General features: G+C 49.8%; 1 protein-coding gene across 7 annotated transcripts in view; it reads left to right on the forward strand.

Moving 5' to 3' along the window:
- The window catches only part of GLS2 (glutaminase 2), a 40,674-nt gene that overhangs the window by 13,882 nt on the left and 7,095 nt on the right, over nucleotides 1-19,697 (forward strand). For 4 of the 7 annotated variants that reach the window (XM_080994586.1, XM_080994583.1, XM_080994580.1 and 1 more), the window contains exons 6-14: nucleotides 252-415; nucleotides 1,901-1,959; nucleotides 3,019-3,051; nucleotides 4,278-4,336; nucleotides 4,771-4,837; nucleotides 5,918-5,968; nucleotides 15,629-15,805; nucleotides 16,774-16,905; nucleotides 19,162-19,269. In XM_080994586.1, the coding sequence (XP_080850712.1) occupies nucleotides 252-415; nucleotides 1,901-1,959; nucleotides 3,019-3,051; nucleotides 4,278-4,336; nucleotides 4,771-4,837; nucleotides 5,918-5,968; nucleotides 15,629-15,805; nucleotides 16,774-16,905; nucleotides 19,162-19,269 (850 nt within the window). The remainder of the gene's footprint in view (nucleotides 1-251; nucleotides 416-1,900; nucleotides 1,960-3,018; nucleotides 3,052-4,277; nucleotides 4,337-4,770; nucleotides 4,838-5,917; nucleotides 5,969-15,628; nucleotides 15,806-16,773; nucleotides 16,906-19,161; nucleotides 19,270-19,697) is intronic. The other 3 variants (XM_080994581.1, XM_080994582.1, XM_080994584.1) reach the window with 3 other exon arrangements.

Raw genomic sequence — 19,697 nt, forward strand, 5'->3', positions numbered from 1 at the left:
TGGACTCTCAAGAGTCTCCTCCAGCACCAGAATTCAAAAGCATCAATTCTTTGATCAATTCTTCTAGAACGCTGAACTAGGTGAACCCAATAGTTGGTAGAAGGAAGATTTCTATGTAACTCTGGCTTCTAGCACCCTTAATTATTAAAAATAATAATTTGGTCCCCTTGCCATTTTATCATTGGCTAGCTGAAGGTGGCAGGGGTAAGGTGGCATCTTCTGTCCTCAGTTGCCCTCTCTGTCCCTCCCAGGTATTCCATGGGCCACACCAAGACCCAATTCTGCCTGCAATCATGTGTCAAGCCCCTTAAATACGCCGTCGCCGTCAGTGAACTGGGCACTGACCGAGTGCACCAGTATGTCGGCAAAGAGCCCAGCGGGCTGCGTTATGACAAGCTTTCTCTCAACGAGGAAGGTAAGGTGGGTAGAATTCCAAATGACGAAGAATGGAGGAGTGATGGAGAGCAGCCAATGTGTCTCTGTATGAAATACCAAGGTTTGGATCCTCACTGATCCAGCCACAAAGCTTACAAAGTCCTCTTGGGCAAGTCACTAGCCATGCTCACGCGTAACACTAAACCATGGTTTGGCTATATACAAATGAGCTGAAGTGAACCCAAGCAAAGCTTTGGAGTTGCGTGTTTTCTTCCCTCTTCCCATATTCTTCAACATTTCTCTGATGAAAACAGGGACTGTTTTCCCTGCGGAGACTTTGAGTCTCTGCAATGGGTTTTCATGGAGCGAGACCACCAGGAATGAGCCAGGTCTGTGCAGATTTTGTTTTTGCTAATAAAGAGTTAACTGTTGTTGTTGTTTTCTAATAAAGAGTTAACACCACTTGCTTCGTGTGATCTACTGCTAGCTCGCTCCCAGCACTATAGCATGGGAACATGAACATGCAAGATTGTTACCATCAGTCATTCCAGAACACTCTGTGTGTGTGTCCCTGTGTCAGACAAACCCCCCATAATTTGGGGCCAAGCTGAGGCATAATAAGAGGCAATGTTCCATGGTCATGTTCCACAATGATCACTGATGCCAGCTGTATATATTTATATACAGTGGTGCCTCGCAAGACGAAATTAATTCGTTTTGCGAGTTTTTTCGTCTTGCGAATTTTTCGTCTTGCGAAGCACGGTTTCCCATAGGGTATTAACAGTTTTAAGAAAAAGGAAACAAACTTGCAAGACGTTTTCATTTTTCGTCTTGCGAAGCAAGCCCATAGGGAAATTCGTCTTGTGAAGCAACTCAAAAAACGAAAAACTCTTTAATCTTGCGCTTTTTTCGTCTTGCGAGGCATTCGTCTTGCGAGGTACCACTGTACAGTCAAACCTTGGTTCCCAAACGCCTCCATTCTGGAACATTTCGGCTCCTGGATGTCGAAAACCCGGAAGTGAGTGTTCCAGTTTTCGAACGTTTTTCAGAAGCTGAACATCTGACGCAGCTTCTGCTTGAGTGCAGGAAGCTCCTGCAGCCAATCGGAAGCTGCACCTCGGTTGTCGAATATTTTGGAAGCCGAACGGGCTTCCGGAGTGGATTACATTCGACAACCAAGGTTTGATTGTATTTATATTTAATTTTCTTACACTGACATCCAATCTGTACATGTAACTCCCTGGTGGTTCGCCATCCAGGCACTGACCAGTCTCAGATCTGCTGAATAATAATAATAATAATAATAATAATAATTTATTATTTATACCCTGCCCAGCTGGCTGGGTTTTCCCAGCTACTCTGGGTGGCTTAGCTTCAGTAAGATGTACCATCTTCATGCTACACCCTTGGTACATAACTGGATAGGCAAACAATATTATGTTCTTGGGCTGGCTGTAGGTTTTGTCTTGATGGACTTAAGCAAGGTGAAGTTTGAATAACCCTGCATTTTTCTTTTTGCGTCCAGGCATCCCCCACAACCCTATGGTGAATGCAGGGGCCATTGTCATCAGCTCTCTCATCAGGGTAAGGCATCTGTAGCCACAGTTCCAGAGGTGGGCTTGGGTTGCCCTGCACTCGATAGTACAAAAAGAAGAGGGCACATCACATTAAGGGGGTAGAGTGAGCACACCTATGGAACAACCAAACCCTGTCCTGAAGAATACGAACTGGAAAGGAAAGTGGTCCATGCCTTGAGAACCACTTTTGTCCTTGGAAGTTCTCAAGTCATGGACAAAACTTAACAGGAATAACTGCATGAGGATCGCCTTTGTTGCCACCCAACAGCAAGCAGAATCGCAGAACCATAGAATAATGAAGTTCACAGCTCAGGATTGTAGTGAACTAGCAGCTTTGTGCCTGGTGTCGCTTGGATCTTCTAAGAAGCCAAAAATTTGGTGAAGTTTTGAAATCGGTGGTTTAAATCAGTGCAGTTATTGAAAGGTTCAGTCGGACATCTTGTTTCAAAATGGCACCCAGATTGTATCCAAACATAAGACCAAAACCCTCTGCTTGGTCTCAGGAATGATTGTGCAAAATTTGATTACAATATTTTAAGAGGTGTTCAAATGCAGAGTGAACCGACAAGCATTTTTTTAAACTATAGATTATGCTGGTGTACCTCAGTCAAGTTAGTGGTTGTCGTTAACAATGGGCTGTAACTTAGAATGGCGCTGAGTACCAAGTGAGGCCTTTCTTCCTCGGTAAAGTGTAAACCTCACAGCTTTACCTGAGGTCTGGACTACAGCAGTTGTGGAAGGATTCCCAGGTTAGGTGACTGACCCATGGCATCAAGATCTGAATCCAGATTATTGCCCCTAATTTGGGGTCTCTGTGGTTGACCTGTATCTCTAAGATACACAAAATCATAGCCAGTGTTAGCAGAGGCGTAGCCTGGGGGTGCTGTGACATACTCTCTGCCGCTGAATTTTAGTCCTACTCAGAGTAGATCCTTTGAAATTAATGGAAATGACTAACTTAGGTCTATTAATTTCACTGAGTCTACTCTGGGTGGGCAGGACTTCGCTGAGTGCAACTCAAAAGTTTTTCAGAGCTCAACTGACTCCTTTTCTTGTTTTCTTTTAGATGGGCTGTAAGAAAGCTGAGAAGTTTGACTACGTGAGTGTGGCCTTTGCTACTTATTTCAAATCTCCATTTTACAGTTTCTCAAGGCCCAGGTTTCTCAGGATGGTGGAAACCTATTCACTGGACAGTCAAAGTCATTTCTTTTGCAAAACAATCCTGAGTTCTGATTTGGTCTGGGATTCCAGAATCCCTTGGAAGCTAGTGCTGGAGGGTGAGGAACTTGCAGGGCCCACAGAGATGTACTTTCAAATGTTGTTTTTCCTCAGCTAAATTGCAGAACGACAGCAATATTTCTGAAAGGTCCAGTTGGAGTTTGACCTGAGGCAGCTCTAAATGACCTCGGCCCAGTATACCTGAAGGAGTGTCTCCATCCCCATCGGTCCAGCTCCGAGGGCCTTCTGCCGGTTCCCTCACTGTGAGAAGTGAAGTTACAGGGAACCAGGCAGAGGGCCTTCTCAGTAGTGGCGCCCTCCCTGTGGAACGCCCTCCCATCAGATGTCAAGGAAATAAACAACTATCTGACTTTTAGAAGACATCTGAAGGCAACCCTGTTTAGGGAAGTTTTCAATGTTTGATGTATTTATTGTGGTTTTTTATACAGTGGTACCTCTGGATGCAAACAGGATCCGTTCCGGAGCCCTGGTCGCATCCTGAAGCAAACGTAACATGCGACTGCACATGCACGGGTTGTGTTTTGCCGCTTCTGTGCATGCGCGTGATGTCGTTTTGAGCATCTGCGCATGCGCGAGCGACGAAACCCGGAAGTAACGCGTCCCGTGGAGCGCAACCCAAAAATGCTTAACCTGAAGCATATTCAACCCGAGGTATGACTGTATTCTATTGGGAGCTGCCCAGAGTGGCCGGATGGGCCGGATATAAATAATTTCTTATTATTATTATTATCAATGGCAACCCTCTGTCCATCTTTTGCCATGGGTAAGTTCCCTGTCTACAAGCTAATACATGTAGACTATCATCACCGTCGTCTATTATTACTGCTGCTGCTGCTACTCAGTTAATTGAATACTTCTCTTCAATTAATAAATAAAATGATTAAATAATAATACTACTAATGAGTGCCTATTTGTATATTAAGTAATACTAGTATATTGTGTAACATAAAATGGACACTGAGGGGAAAGAACTGTTCACCGACTGACAATTTCAATAAGCAGGAAAAGGAAAGGAAGCTAAAGAGAAATGGGGGCGGTGGTCTGAATCACAAACATATCTGGAAGACCTTCTTGCTTTGATTCTAGGTGTTGGATTATTTGAAGAAGATGGCCGGAAACGAGTATGTGGGATTCAGCAATACCACGTAAGGCCAGCAGGAGGGGCAACGGCATCCTGCGTTGCTTTTGCAAGAGATGCTAATAACGCTTGTTTTGCTAGTACAGTGGTACCTCTGGTTACATACTTAATTCGTTCTGGAGGTCCGTTCTTAACCTGAAACTGTTCTTAACCTGAAGCACCACTTTAGCTAATAGGGCCTCCCGCTGCCGCCACGCGATTTCTGTTCTCATCCTGAGGTAAAGTTCTTAACCTGAAGCACTATTTCTGTAACCTGAAGCGTATGTAACCCGAGGTACCACTGTACCGGGTTTTTTTGGTTTTTTTAATTTAAAAAGTGTGGATGTGATTGAAATTGGCACGTAGGGCAGGGAACTCTCATTTTTATGTAAATGATAATTCTTGAAGGGTGGGCACCCAGCAACTGGAGAGAGAAATCAAGGAGTGTGTGTGTCTTAATAGGTTTCAATCGGAGAAAGAAACGGGAGACCGGAACTATGCTATTGGGTATTATCTTAAAGACAAAAAGGTAAGAAGGAAAGGAGGAGGAGGAGGAGGGAGTTCTGTTTATTTTTTGATTGGTTGCTTGTATTTCGTTAAAATTCCATACAAGACTTAGAACCAGAAAATGGGGTAAAAGGTAAAGGGACCCCTGACCATTAGGTCCATCTGTGACTGACTCTGGGGTTGCGGCACTCATCTTGCTTTATTGGCTGAGGGAGCCGGCGTACAGCTTCCGGGTCATGTGGCCAGCATGACTAAGCCGCTTCTGGCGAACCAGAGCATGGAAATGCCGTTTACCTTCCCGCCGGAGTGGTACCTATTTATCTACTTGCACTTTGACGTGATTTCGAACTGCTAGGTTGGCAGGAGCAGGGACTAAGCAACAAGCAACGGGAGCTTACCCCGTCACAGGGATTCGAACCGCCAACCTTCTGATCGGCAAGTCCTAGGCCAGGGGTCTGCAACCTTTAAGACAAAAAGAGCCACTTGGACCCGTTTCCGAAGAAAAAAAAACTGGGAGCCGCAAAACTCGTCATTATAAAAATAACTTTTTTCTCACTTTTTTTTATTATTTCTTTGTTTGACCCCTCAGAATTACTCCTCCTCATAGAAATAAACGTTAAATTAACAAGTTACCTTTTTGTGTGTGTGTGTTCTTCACTCCCCTTTCAATGCAGTGACCAGCGTACATGCCCCTTACAATGTAGTGGGCGGGCGGGAAGGTGACGTCGGGACGGTGCGTGACTAACGCACGCACCACCCCCATGCGACGTCACAGCGAGTACAGCGCCCGCCACAGTGGGGAGTGTCGGGGCGCACAATGTGCCTCCTCCCCTCGCTAGTATCCGCCCCGGAGCCGCGGCAAAGGTGTAAAAGAGCCACATGCGGCTCCGGAGCCGCGGGTTGCAGACCCCTGTCCTAGGCTCTGTGGTTTAACCCACAGCGCCACCCGTGTCCCCTAGAAAATGGGGTAAAGGCAGGGAAACATTGTTCCAGCAGATGAGGGACCCAGCTTGGGTTGCTGGATGATGTTGAGAGAGGGTGCCTTGGTCCATCCTTGCCAGTGTCTGATGTTGTCGTATTCATTTTCTTCCCTATGCCACAGTGCTTTCCACAGGGAGCGGACATGACGGCAGCTCTCGACTTATACTTCCAGGTGAGTTGGCTTTCTGGACCCCCCCCTCAGCTGGGAATTTGGGTTCCTCCTGAGTTATTTTCCAAGTTCAGAGGATCGAGGCTGAAAGTGTGATCCGTGAGAGGGATGAGTAAGCAAGATCTTTCCGCTAGGTGTGCCAGTACTGCAGCTGAACCCAGAACTGCAGTTTTTTTGTGGATGCCTGGATTTATCAAATACACTATGTAACCTGCATCTCAATGGAAAATAACCATCTGTTTAAAAACATACTAAGAATAGATTATTTAGCTATTCTTAATAGCTAACAGAGATAACAGGGTCACTGTTTTGAGAAGGCAGGGTGGGGGCTGTTCCCAATGCAGTGCTTTATAACACAGGTTAAAACGCACAGCTTTTTTGCCATTTAATCTTGAATATATCCAGGATTAGGCTTTCACTAGAGTGGAAATAGTGAGACACTTGAAGACTTCCACAGGTTATACAGGCTAAAGTTCTTTCCAGTGTGTCTGGCACATAGCTTTGGCAGAGAAACTGATCTAACAAAGCAAGATTTATGCATTGTAGCACAGTATCCATTTATTGCACACATTAATAAGTCCACATCTGGGTAATACATGCTCATTCTTTCTGGAACAAAACTCTTACCACTGACAGTCACAATCTGCTATTCATTTATCTCATAGTCTGCTCATTTTCTTATGTGCGAAATTATCTTGTATTCCTGTACTGTATCTAGTTCCCCTGGCCTATGTTAGTGGTTGTTATAACTAACCATTGCCTACTGCATTTTAATGAAAGTTCAAGAAACACACACACAAACATACACACACACACACACACACACACACACACACACACAGTGGTACCTCAGGTTATATACGCTTTAGGTTATGTACTGTCAGAGCTGCTTCCAGATCCTAGCTCACAGAGGATCACGCTAGCCAGCGATCATTAAATAAAAGTCTTTATTGAGTTACAGTTTCCATTCTCAAGCTGCTGCGTGCAACCCTACGTCTAATGGTTAGATCGGCGAAGCTCCATCTGAGTCTCCGCCCCTTGTACACCAACTTAATATCCTAGCCTTGCTCCACCTTTTCCGCCTGACTGTTCTTCTCTGGGTCCCTCTGCCCCCCGGGGTCTCTTCCTTCCGGGATTCCTCTGACGCTGACGCTGACCCCCCTGACTCTTCTCCCTCCTTTCGGCGGGCTTTAGGACCTGGCTCCCTTTCCGGGCTGCCTACTGCGCCACTTTCCTGTGCATTTGAACTTGGCACGCGCGCCCAACCTTCCACCTTCCGTCTGACCGTTTCTTCGCTCCCCGATGGAGGTGTGGCCACTCCTGACTCGTGCCCTCCCCCCTGTTGTGAGCTGCCAGCGCTTGATCCCTGGCGCCCTTCCTCTTCCCTGCTCTCTGGCGGTGACGCTGGTCCTGATTTCCAACTGCTCCCCTCTGAGTCCCCTCTGGCTCTATCTTCCTGGGGTGTCCCCCTAGGCTCCCCCTTGCCCTGGCCACTGGTGCTCCTTTCTGTGAATCTTCTGATTCACTGGAAAGACTCGGAGATCTCGGGTCGTCGTCATCACTCATCTTTTCTTCTGCCTCCTCTCCCTCGCTCTCTGTTTCCTCCCTTGCCCTTGCCTCTGCTCCTGAACCCCTGACATCCATCCCCCCCTCGAAGCCCCCTCTTCCCCCCTCCCCTCCTTCCGGTGCGGGATCTGGGTGCTGCCGTGTCAGGGGGACGAATGTCGGATACAGTTCGCTTCCCGTGGCGGGCCGCCATCCGAAGTCTTCCGGTTCTTCCTCCCTGCTCTCGTTGACGACGGTCACCTCCGCTTCCATCTCTGTGCCGCCGTGCTCGAAACCCGGGTCGTCCCCGAAAACGTCCATGTCCGTCTCTCCCTCGTTGCCTTCTGGAGACGTTGCTCGTCCTGGACCCTCCAGCCACCTTCTGCGGAACTGCTCCTCTGGTCGATCATCCCACCAATACGAGGGTTCTGAAGCAGATCCCGAGGGTGACCCCTCTGGGGAACGGGCGTCTCGTGTCGGTTCCTCGTCCGAGTCGAACCCCCGGAACGTGCTGGCTGAAAGCGTGGGCGTGAAAAGCCAGTCGTCGAAAAAGTCTGCTGGCATTGGCCTATGTGGGAAGAGGGCATGAAACTCTTCTTTGAGCAGAGGTTCGTCTAAAGCGTAGCCCGGCACCCAGCTGTTGGCACTGGCCGGGGTGCCCTCCTTGGCGAGAAGGTATTCTACCCCCTCTTCCCCCCATCTGGAGTCCAAAATCTCCGTGACTTCGTTGATGCGCTCCTCCTGTGCCACTCCCCCTTGCCCGGTTCTCTCTCGGAGCGGACCCGGTGCCGTTCCTGGTTCCTGAAACCTGTGAGGTGCCTTGTAGGGAGTGAGCACCGATCTGTGGAACACCGGATGCATTCTGGAACCCTCCGGAAGAGCCAGCCTGAAAGCCACCGGGTTGACCTGTTCGTCGACTTGGTAGGGCCCCAGTTGTTTATGCCCTAGTTTCTTCTTCGCCAACGACCTGGCCGGCACTGCGTGGGCTGCTAACCAGACCCAGTCTCCCACATGGATCTCTTCGCCAACCCTTCTGTGTTTGTCCGCTTGTACCTTGTATGCGTGTTTAGCCAGCTCCAGGTGCCGCCGCAGCTGATCGTGGACCTCCTGCAACTCCGACGCGAACGCATCTGCTGTCTGCGGCTCCCCTTCCCCCATTCTTTCCAGTCCCGGGAAGGTTCTAGGGTGCCTCCCGTTGTTGGCGAAGAACGGCGTGACCCCCGTGGACACGTGCTTCGTGTTGTTGTAGGCGAACTCGGCGAGAGGCAGGTAATCCACCCACGTCGCAGGCTGTTGATTCGCATAACATCTCAGGTACTGCTGCATGATGGCATTGACCCGCTCCGCTTGCCCGTTGGTCTGCGGGTGTCTAGCCGACGCCAGGTTGATCTTGACATTCAGGAAGCCCATCAGCCTCTGCCAGAAGTTTGAGATGAACTGTCGCCCTCGGTCGGACAGAATAGACCGCGGCAGACCGTGAACCTTGAACACGTGGTCTATGAACAGTTTGGCGGTTTGTTCCGCCGTGGCCACCTTCGCACACGGAATGAAATGTGCCATCTTGGAGAACAAATCCACCACCACCAGCACAGCCGTCTTGCCCCTCGAGCTGGGCAGATCCGTGACAAAGTCCAGGGCCACTCTCTCCCATGGCTCGAACGGAGTTTGCAGCGGTTCCAGCAGTCCGGCCGGCGGTCTGTGCACTGGTTTGGACCTCTTGCAGGTGTCACACCTCGCCACGTAGTCCGCGACTTCCCCTCTCATTCCGGGCCACCAGAAGTCTCTGGCTACTAATTCCACCGTCTTCTCCTTGCCAAAGTGCCCGGCAGTGGGCGCGTCGTGCAGCTGCTGCAGTACCTTGGCGCGAAGTTCGTCTCCCGGCACGTAGATGGCCCCTTTACGGATGAGCAAACCATCTCGCAGCTGGAACTCGTCGGTCGCTGCCGTGCCCCTGTGCACCTCTGCCATCTTTGCTTGCGCGAAGGAGTCATCCTGCAACGCTCGTCGCACCGCATCCAGGTCAACTGTCGCCGCCGCGCACGCCCACACTGTCGGTGCGAAGATGTGCATGGCGGCCGCTGGCGTTGCCTCCTCCAGATACTGTGGCTTACGGGAGAGAGCATCCGCCATGATGTTGGTGTCCCCCGGGACATACTCTATTCGGAAGTCGAAATTCGCAAAGAACTCAGCCCAACGTATCTGCCTCTGGTTCAGGAACTGTGCCGTGCGCCAGTGCTCTAGATTCTTGTGGTCCGTGCAGACCTGCACCGTGTGCTTGGCGCCGATCAGGAAGTGCCTCCACGCTTTGAACGCTGCATGAATGGCCAGCAACTCCCTGTCCCAGATGGTGTAGTTCTGTTCGGACTTGCTGAGCTTCCTTGAGTAAAACGCTCCCGGCCTCCAAACCCCCTGCGGGTCTTTCTGCAGCAGGACTGCTCCCACGGCTCTGTCCGAAGCGTCTGTCTCCACCCTCATCGGCCTGCTGGGGTTGACATGAAGCAGCTGCTCTTCCGACGCGAAGAGACGCTTGAGTGCCTGAAAGGACTGCTCCGCCTGCTCTGTCCAGATGAACTTCTTTTTCTTGGAGCTGAGCGTGTCCGTGATGGCCGCTGTCTGCATCGCAAAGCCTTTGATAAACTTGCGATAGAAGTTCGCGAAGCCGACAAACCGTTGGACCTCCTTCCGGTTGCGTGGGCTTTTCCAATCCAACACTGCTCGGACCTTGGCGCTGTCCATGGCGAGCCCTTTATCAGACAACTTGTAGCCCAGGAAATCCACCTCGGTCACGTCGAATTGGCACTTCTCCAGCTTGGCGTAAAGCCTATGTTGCTGTAGCCTGCTCAGCACTTCCTTGACGTGTCTGTCATGCTCCTGCTGCGATTCCGAAAAGATCAGGATGTCATCCAAGAAACAGACGCACGTCTTGTAGAGGAGCCCCGCCAACACGTGATGCATGAAAGCTTGAAAAACGTGGGAGCCATTTTGCAATCCAAAAGGCATAACTCTATATTCGTAGGTGCCCAGGGGCGTGAACATGGCTGTCTTCCACTCATCTCCCTCCCGCATGCGAATGAGGTTGTATGCCCCTCGCAGGTCCAACTTGGTGAACACTCTGCCCTTCCGTACCTTTGCGAGGAGGTCGTCGATTCGGGGCATGGGGAAGTCCGATGGCTTGGTCACACTGTTCAAGATGCGAAAGTCCACTACAAGTCTTTTTTGGGGCGTGTCCCGCTTCTTAACAAAGAATACCGGACTGCCCCCCGCTGCCTTGGACTCTCGGATGAAACCGCGCTCCAAATTATGATCTATGAACTCTTTGAGTTCCTGCAGTTCGTCCTCAGACATGGAATACAGCTTCCCTTTGGGCAAACCTGCCCCCGGCAGCAGGTCAATTTTGCAGTCATATGGTCTGTGGGGGGGTAGCCTGTCTGCCTCTTTCTCGCAGAAAACCTCCAAAAATTCTGCGTACTTGTGGGGAACCGCTTGCAGCGTGCCTAGCTGCAGCTGTGACTCCTCTTCCCCTCCTTCCTGCCTGGGCACGATGCAGTGTTCAGCGCAAAAGGAAGAGCCGAAGGTCAGCTGCCTCTGGTACCAAGCCAGCGTCGGGCTGTGCTTGTCCAGCCAACTCATGCCCAATACAATGGGCGTGTCCGATAGTTGAGTGACATTGAAGCTGATGATTTCCCTGTGATTCCCAAGTTGCATCACCATTGGTGGCGTCTGCTTCACCACTTGCCCCCCTAGCAGCTCCCTGCCATCCACCGTGACAACCTGCAGGGGCAGCGTGGCAGGCAGCAACTGTATAGCGTGCCGGTCGACAAAGTCCTGCCCTATAAAGTCCGCATTGCTTCCGGAGTCAATGGTGATTGGCACGTCCATGGTGATTCCATTGGGCAGCTGGAGCGACGCGGTGAGCCTCACTACCGGTTTGGGCGGGAGGGGGTCCATGGGCTGTAAAATCTCTGGGGACTGCTTCACTGACACGTCTGGCTGGGCCCCAGTGCCTCTTCCTCCAACCAGACTCCTTCGTTTCCCTGCTGTGGTTGTCCTTGCTGCGTTGCTGCAGTTACCATTGCTGAGGCTGCAGTGTGCTTGTGGAGCCTCTGGGGACACTCTTTCGCCATATGCTGTGGATCATCGCAGATGTAACACTTCCTGTTCCCTCTAGGAGGCTTCGCTTTCACTGCTGCCGGTGCTAGGGCTCTGGCTGCTGACTGAGCCCTTGCACCTCCAACCTCCATAGGTTCCGCTCCTCCTCCTGGCGGAGGCGTGGATTGCGCACGCGCTGCTTCTCTGGGAAGGAAGGAGGAGCCCCTGGCTGGTTCGCGCCCTCCACGCCCTTCGTCCCTGCTCCACGGACGTCCTTCCAGCCGCACCCCCTCCTCCAGCGCCCTCTGAACGATCTCCTGCGTGGTCCGGGGTCTCTCCCCCCTCGCAATTTCATCTTTAACCGAGCCGTGCAATCCCTCCCAAAACAGGTCTCTTACAGGAGCCGAATCTCTGTCCCATTCCAGGGCACTGACCAAAGCGAAAAAGCGGGCATGGTACTGCCTTACGCTGGCCCTCCCTTGCTTCAGTCCATGTATCTCCTGCCGAGCAAGATCCACGTCAATGCTTGATAAAAAGCACCCATCCATCGCTTTAATAAAGGCATCCGCATTTTGGAGCGCCGGATCCTTATCTCTCCACAAATTGCGCAGCCATGCTTTAGCATCTCCATGCAAATGGGACATGATGAATCCCACCTTCTCTTGCTCATCTCTAAAGTCTTTGTTCAGCAGTTGCAGTGCACACATTACATCTGCTCTAAAGTTGGGGTACTGTTGCAAATTCCCATCGAAGTGAGAGACCAGACCGCCTGTTCGTCTCCCCAACCCAATCCCCTCCGGTTTGGGTGTCAGTTGCCCTTGCTTCGTAAGCACTTCCAACCTGACCTGGAGATCCCTGTAGGCGGCAGCTGCGTCCTCCTCTCTCTTCCTGGATGCAAGAGCCTCGGCATTCAGTCGTGTCACTGCTTCTCTGAGTTCCACTATCTGCTGTTCGGCCGTCATGTTGTCTGCCGTTCGTGAGCTCGCTAGTAGGCACCCGCTTACTCTCCTCTCCGCGAGGACGTAGATGCCCACAATCTGGGGATGGAGCTTACTGTCAGAGCTGCTTCCAGATCCTAGCTCACAGAGGATCACGCTAGCCAGCGATCATTAAATAAAAGTCTTTATTGAGTTACAGTTTCCATTCTCAAGCTGCTGCGTGCAACCCTACGTCTAATGGTTAGATCGGCGAAGCTCCATCTGAGTCTCCGCCCCTTGTACACCAACTTAATATCCTAGCCTTGCTCCACCTTTTCCGCCTGACTGTTCTTCTCTGGGTCCCTCTGCCCCCCGGGGTCTCTTCCTTCCGGGATTCCTCTGACGCTGACGCTGACCCCCCTGACTCTTCTCCCTCCTTTCGGCGGGCTTTAGGACCTGGCTCCCTTTCCGGGCTGCCTACTGCGCCACTTTCCTGTGCATTTGAACTTGGCACGCGCGCCCAACCTTCCACCTTCCGTCTGACCGTTTCTTCGCTCCCCGATGGAGGTGTGGCCACTCCTGACTCGTGCCCTCCCCCCTGTTGTGAGCTGCCAGCGCTTGATCCCTGGCGCCCTTCCTCTTCCCTGCTCTCTGGCGGTGACGCTGGTCCTGATTTCCAACTGCTCCCCTCTGAGTCCCCTCTGGCTCTATCTTCCTGGGGTGTCCCCCTAGGCTCCCCCCTTGCCCTGGCCACTGGTGCTCCTTTCTGTGAATCTTCTGATTCACTGGAAAGACTCGGAGATCTCGGGTCGTCGTCATCACTCATCTTTTCTTCTGCCTCCTCTCCCTCGCTCTCTGTTTCCTCCCTTGCCCTTGCCTCTGCTCCTGAACCCCTGACATGTACGCTTCAGGTTACAGACTCTGCTAACCCAGAAATAGTGCTTCAGGTTAAGAACTTTGCTTCAGGATGAGAACAGAAATCGTGCTCCGGCGGCGCGGTGGCAGCAAGAGGCCCCACTAGCTAAAGTGGTGCTTCAGGTTAAGAACAGTTTCAGGTTAAGTACGGACATCCGGAATGAATTAAGTACTTAACCTGAGGTACCACTGTGTGTGTGTGTGTGTGTGTGTGTGTGTGTGTGTGTGTGTGTATATGTGTATATATATATATATATATTTCCAGGAGTAGGCCTTGAACCTCAATGTGAATTTTGTCTCTCCAGCTGAAATCTGAAATGGCACTCCAGTCTTTACAGATAAAACATGTTTTTCAAAAATCACAATAACCTGCCCACCCCCCAATAACTTCAGTTATGAAAAGCCAACCTCAATAAGACATATTTTCCCCAAACACCTGAACAACTGGTTCTAGAAAAGCACGGACAAATTGAGGTGCAGATTCTGCAACACACACACACAGAGATTCCCACGCCATGGTTAGTCTGCTCCTTAAGCGGGTTGAGGAACCTGGTTTGAAATTTCCATAGAATTATATTGATTTGAATCCTTAGTGTCCAACTCTGTTCCAAAGAGGGCATTCTTAGAAATTCAATTCTAGGTTTTCTTCTAGGCTGGTGATTCATGACGGAACCAAAAGTTCAGTCCAGTTTTGCTTCTTTTCCTAGAAGCAATCTGTACACTGCTCAAAATCAGGCAGATTCTAGTTGATTTGGGGATCAGTGCTAAGGTTATTTTAGAACTTATGCAAACATAAGGGTGGGGTGAGGGAATAGATAGTAAAGCCCATCTTGGACTAGACTGCTTCAAAGTGCAGCTGAGGAGAGAGACTTTCCATGTTTGAATTGCAATCCATGTAAAAAACCTGTTGTACCAAGAATGTCAATGAAAAGGGATTTCTCCCACATATGCTACTTTCTCACATGAAGGGAGATTTTGACGTGAGGAGTATTCAAATGCATAATCTCCCACCTGTAGTCTTTTAACTGGAAAGACGGCGTATTTTTCTCTGTGTGTTAAACAGAGAGTTGTGCCCTTCAATGTCATGTCTCAGCAGAGTCCAGGGTCCATTTCTGGGACTTATTTATAGCTCCAGACCAGTGGTGTCAAAACTTTTTTCAAAGAGGGCCAGATTTGATGAAGTGAAGGGCCGTGAGGGCCACCCAAATGGCTGGCCAGAGTTGTGAACCCTTTTTTTTAGTCAAAATAAAAAAAATCCTTCCAGTAGCACCTTTAAGACCAACTAAGTTAGTTCTTGGTATGAGCTTTCGTGTGCAAGCACACTTCTTCAGATACACAGAAGAAGTGTGCTTGCACACGAAAGCTCATACCAAGAACTAACTTAGTTGGTCTTAAAGGTGCTACTGGAAGGATTTTTTTTATTTTGACTATGGCAGACCAACACGGCTACCTATCTGTAACTGGAACCTTTTTTTTAGGATTTTACCTCAGGAAATAAGCTGCCACAGGGGCTGGATTAAACCAACCAACGGGCCGGATTAGGCCCCCGAAACGGACTTTGCCTGCTCTAAACCATGGGTAGGCAAACTAAGGCCCAGGGAGTGGATCTGGCCCAGTCACCTTCTAAATCCGGCCTGCAGATGGTCCAGGAATCAGCGTGTTTTTACATGAGTAGAATGTGTCCTTTTATTTAAAATGCATCTCTGGGTTATTTGTGGGGCATAGGAATTACAGTGGTACCTCTGGATACGAACGGGATCCGTTCCAGAGCCCTGTTCACATCCAGAAGCAAACGCAACCTGCATCAGCGGGTCACGATTCGCCGCTTCCGCGCATGCGCGCGACGTCATTTTGATTGTCTGCGCATGCGCAAGCTGCAAAACCCGGAGTTAACGCGTTCCGTTACTTCCGGGTCCCCGCAGAGCGCAACCCGAAAGCACTCAACCTGAAACACATTTAACCCGAGTTATGACTGTAGTTCTTTTTTTCTTTTTCTTTCAAAATATAGTCCAGCCCCCCACAAGGTCTGAGGGACAGTGGACCGGCCCCCTGCTGAAAAAGTTTGCTGACCCCTGCTCTAGACACTGGAACCTATTATGATCCTCATACCTTTGAATATTGCTTCTTTGTTAATTATACAATAATGACTTTTCCTCCCGTTTCCCCCCCCCCAACCCTTTCCCTCCACCCTGCAAAGCTGTGCTCTGTGGAAGTAACTTGCGAGTCCGGCAGTGTCATGGCGGCCACATTGGCCAATGGTGGCATCTGCCCCATCACAGGCGAGTGTGTGTTGAGCGATGAAGCTGTCCGCAACACCCTCAGCCTCATGCACTCGTGTGGCATGTATGACTTCTCTGGGGAGTTCGCCTTCCATGTAAGTGTCTGCAGTATCTTTTGGTGGGCTGCAAATGGGAGACAACTATGTGTGCTTCAGTAGTGTGTGTGTGTGTGTGTGTGTGTGTGTGTGTGTGTGTGTGTGTTGGTGATAATGATGATTTATTGAATTTATATACCACTCAATACCCGGGGGTCTCAGGTAGGGGCGTATGAAGGGGGGGCAGAGGGGGCAGGCTTCTGAATTCCAGTTGCTGGAAACTGCAAGAGGGTTGTGTTCAGGTCTTCCTTGTGTGCACTTCTAATAGGCATCTGATTGGCCACTGTGGGAAAAGGATCATAGCTGTCAACCGTCCCTTATTTGGCGGGAAAGTCCCTTATCCCAGCGTTGTGTCCTGCTGCTGTCTCTTATTGATGATGTCCCTTAAATTTCCCTGGTTTCAAAGGAAGCAGCTCCTCTCCCTCCCTCCCTGCCAGCCAGGGAGGAGGGAGGCTCCAACTGTGTTGCTTGGCTGCGTTGCTCACCCAATAAGGAGTCTAAGAACGACTGGGGGGTGGAGCTTGCATGCCTTGTGCCGATCAAATCGGCTGCGTTGCCTAGGGACTCGCCTTTGCTCAGCGCTTCCCAGCAGAGAGGTGACGGTGGTTTCCTTTGCTGCATCCCCTTTGCGGGGTTGCTGCGCTGTGGGAACCACCGCTTGAGGCTTCGTTTGGCTGCTGGCTGGGCTTTCTGCCTTTGGCTCAGAGGGGCTCAGAAGTTGAACATACCTGTGTTCGGAAAATCCCTTATTTTGGCTGCCAATCCCTTATTTCGAGGCTGCTGGTCCCTTATTTTCAAATCCTTAAGTTGACAGCTATGAAAAGGATGTTGGCCTAGAAGGCCCACTGGCCTGATCCATAAGAATATGCTCTTACAAAACATGAGGAAGAATTCTGTGCCACTCAAAAGCAAGCTCGTTCCTCGCCCTTCATCTAATTTCCCTCCCGCTTTTGCTTCCTCATTTTCAGGTTGGTCTACCCGCCAAATCTGCCGTCTCTGGCGCCATCTTGCTGGTGGTGCCCAACGTCATGGGTGTGATGTGTCTGTCGCCCCCTCTGGATAAAGTTGGCAACAGCACGAGGGGGATTGGGTTTTGCCAGGTGAGTTGCCCCACGGCCATAACCGGTAGAATGAGTTCTGATAAAGCCGTCAGTGAGAACCACCTGGTTGAATTGGGAGGGATGGCTCCATGCAAGTCCCTCTTCCAACTTCCATTCCAGTGGTGTGTGATGAATTTTTTTGCAGGGGAACAGTTAGAGCCAGAGGCACCAGCTTGCAAGGGTGATTGGGGCAGGGATGTTGTGAGTGAGAACTGCACCTCTCTCCCATGCCAGGCAGAAGCTTCCAAGACTTTGGGAAGGAGGTGCCAGGTTAACATTTAGGGGACTAGCCTAGTCCCCCTAGTCCATGGGTAGGCAAACTAAGGCCCAGGGGCCGGATCCAGTCCAATCGCCTTCTAAATCTGGCCCGCAGATGGTCCAGGAATCAGCGTGTTTTTACATGAGTAGAATGTGTGCTTTTATTTAAAATGCATCTCTGGGTTATTTGTGGGGCCTGTCTTGTGTTTTTACAGGAGTAGAATGTGTCCTTTTATTTCAAATGCACCTCGGGGTTATTTGTGGGGCATAGTAATTCGTTCATTATTTTTTTCCAAAATATAGTCTGGCCCCCCACAAGGTCTGAAGGACAGTCGACCGGCCCCCTGGACCAGCCCCCTGCTGAAAAAATTTGCTGACCCCTGCCTAGTCCAATGACCACATGCCACTTCTCCATTCTGAAGGACAGCATTTGCTGACTTGGTGCCTTCCAGATGTTTTGGGCTACAATTCCCTTCAACCTAAGCTGGCTTGGGCTGATGGGAGTTGCAGTTACATGTCAGGGCACCAGATGGATGAAAAGCTGTTTTAGGAGTAAAATGAATATAACAGCTAAACTCCATCCGCACTGAATGAAGTCAGTATGCTTCTGAATATCGTTTGAAGGGCGTTGCTGGAGGGGAGAGAGCCTTTGAGCTTTGGTCCTGGCTGCATGCTTCCCGTAGTAATCTTGCTGGCTACTGTGAGAGCAGGAGTAGATGACCCATTGACCGGATCCAGCATCACTCTTCTTCTGTTCTTAAAGGAAGCAAATGGAGGCACAGGTTACAGCAACAGCCAAAGCAATATTTTTCCATCTTCGCCGTATCAAGCAGTTGGTCCCTTACCTTTCCCTCCCCGACCTGGCCACAGTGATCCATACGACGGGCACCTCCAGGCTTGACTACTGTAACTCCCTCTAAGCGGGGCTGCCCTTGAAGCTGTCCCAGAAACTCCAGCGGGTGCAGAATTCTGCAGCGAGGCTCCTCACGGGGTCCCTGCCATGGGAGCATATTCACCCAGTGCTTTTCCAGCTGCACTGGCTCCCGGTGGAGTACAGGGTCAGATTTAAGGTGCTGGTTTTGACCTTTAAAGCCCTTCACGGCCTAGGACCCTCGTACTTACGGGACCACCTCTCCCAGCACGCCCCACAGAGGACCTTAAGGTCCATAAATAACAACACCCTAGAGGTCCCGGGCCCTAAGGAAGTCAGATTAGCTTCAACCAGAACGCTCTGTCTCATGAGACCAGGGCCCTGCAGGATCTGATTGCTTTCTGCAGGGCCTGTAAGACAGAGTTGTTCTGCCTGGCCTTTGGTTTGGAATCAACTTGATCCCCTCCCCCTCTTTCCTTTTTCCTTTCTCCTTCTGTGATGGAACTCTTATTTGGGGACTTCCCTGGCTTTTTTCTGGCCCACGTAGGACCAGTCTGGATAGTTGGTCTTGGTGAAGATTTGACGTTTTCATCCCCAAAAAGTTTTTGATTTGAGTTTCTACTGAAATGAGGCTGCATTTTAATGTTGTGCTTAATCTTGTTTTTAAGTTGTATTTTAATCAATTGTTTTTACCTGGTGTTAGCTGCCCTGAGCCCGGTCTTGGCTGGGGAGAGCGGGGTATAAATAAAACTATTATTATTATTATTATTATTATTATTGCATTTGTATAATCTATAAAGATCTAGAAGTTGCCTGATTTTTTTTCTGGTGCAGACTTTGGATTTTATTTCAAACCTTCCAAGTTTGGGTTTCCCAAACTTGGATCTCCTACTGTTTTTGGACTACAGTTCCCACTATCCCTGACCACTGGTCCTGCTAGCTAGGGATGATGGGAATTGTAGTCCAAAAACAGCGGGAGACCCAAGTTTGGTAAACACTGGTTTAACCCTTTGAAGGTTTCGTGGTGAAATATTCTGCTTGTGACTTCACATTTCGGTTCCCACTTCTGACCACTTTCCCCTGCGCTTTGCATGCTCCTTGCTACCTTTTGACTCCTCTTTCTGCAGGAACTGGTCTCACTCTTCAACTTCCACAACTACGACAACTTGCTGCACTGCACCCGCAAGATGGACCCACGCCGTGAAGGAATCGAAGTTAGAGTAATGACAGAAACGGTTGTCTGAAAGATAATGACAGATTTTAGTGGAAGAGTGCAGAAGTGAAGTTTGGGATGGGATGAGATATATATATATATATATATATATATATATATATATATATAGCACCAATGACCCCTCAGCATATTATGATAATAAGCTCTGGATTCTATGCTGTTGGGTGCTTTGACGATAAAAACTTTTTACTTGTCAGGCTGGCAACGACTGGACAAGTATTATTTACAAACTCCTCCAGATAGCTTCTGTGATAAGTCCCCACACCTCTCACCTTCTCAGTCAAGAAATAACTCACAGAAATATCAAAGCAGTTCCCAACCGCCACCTCCTTTCCCCAATACCATCAATTATCTGAAATATATTCCCAATTAAATTACATTACAAATACTAACATTTTTTGCTTTAGTTACAGGTAGGTAGCCGTGTTG

The sequence above is a fragment of the Podarcis pityusensis genome (assembly GCF_964106645.2).
Source record: "Podarcis pityusensis genome assembly, chromosome: 2".
Taxonomy (NCBI): Eukaryota; Metazoa; Chordata; class Lepidosauria; order Squamata; family Lacertidae; genus Podarcis; species Podarcis pityusensis.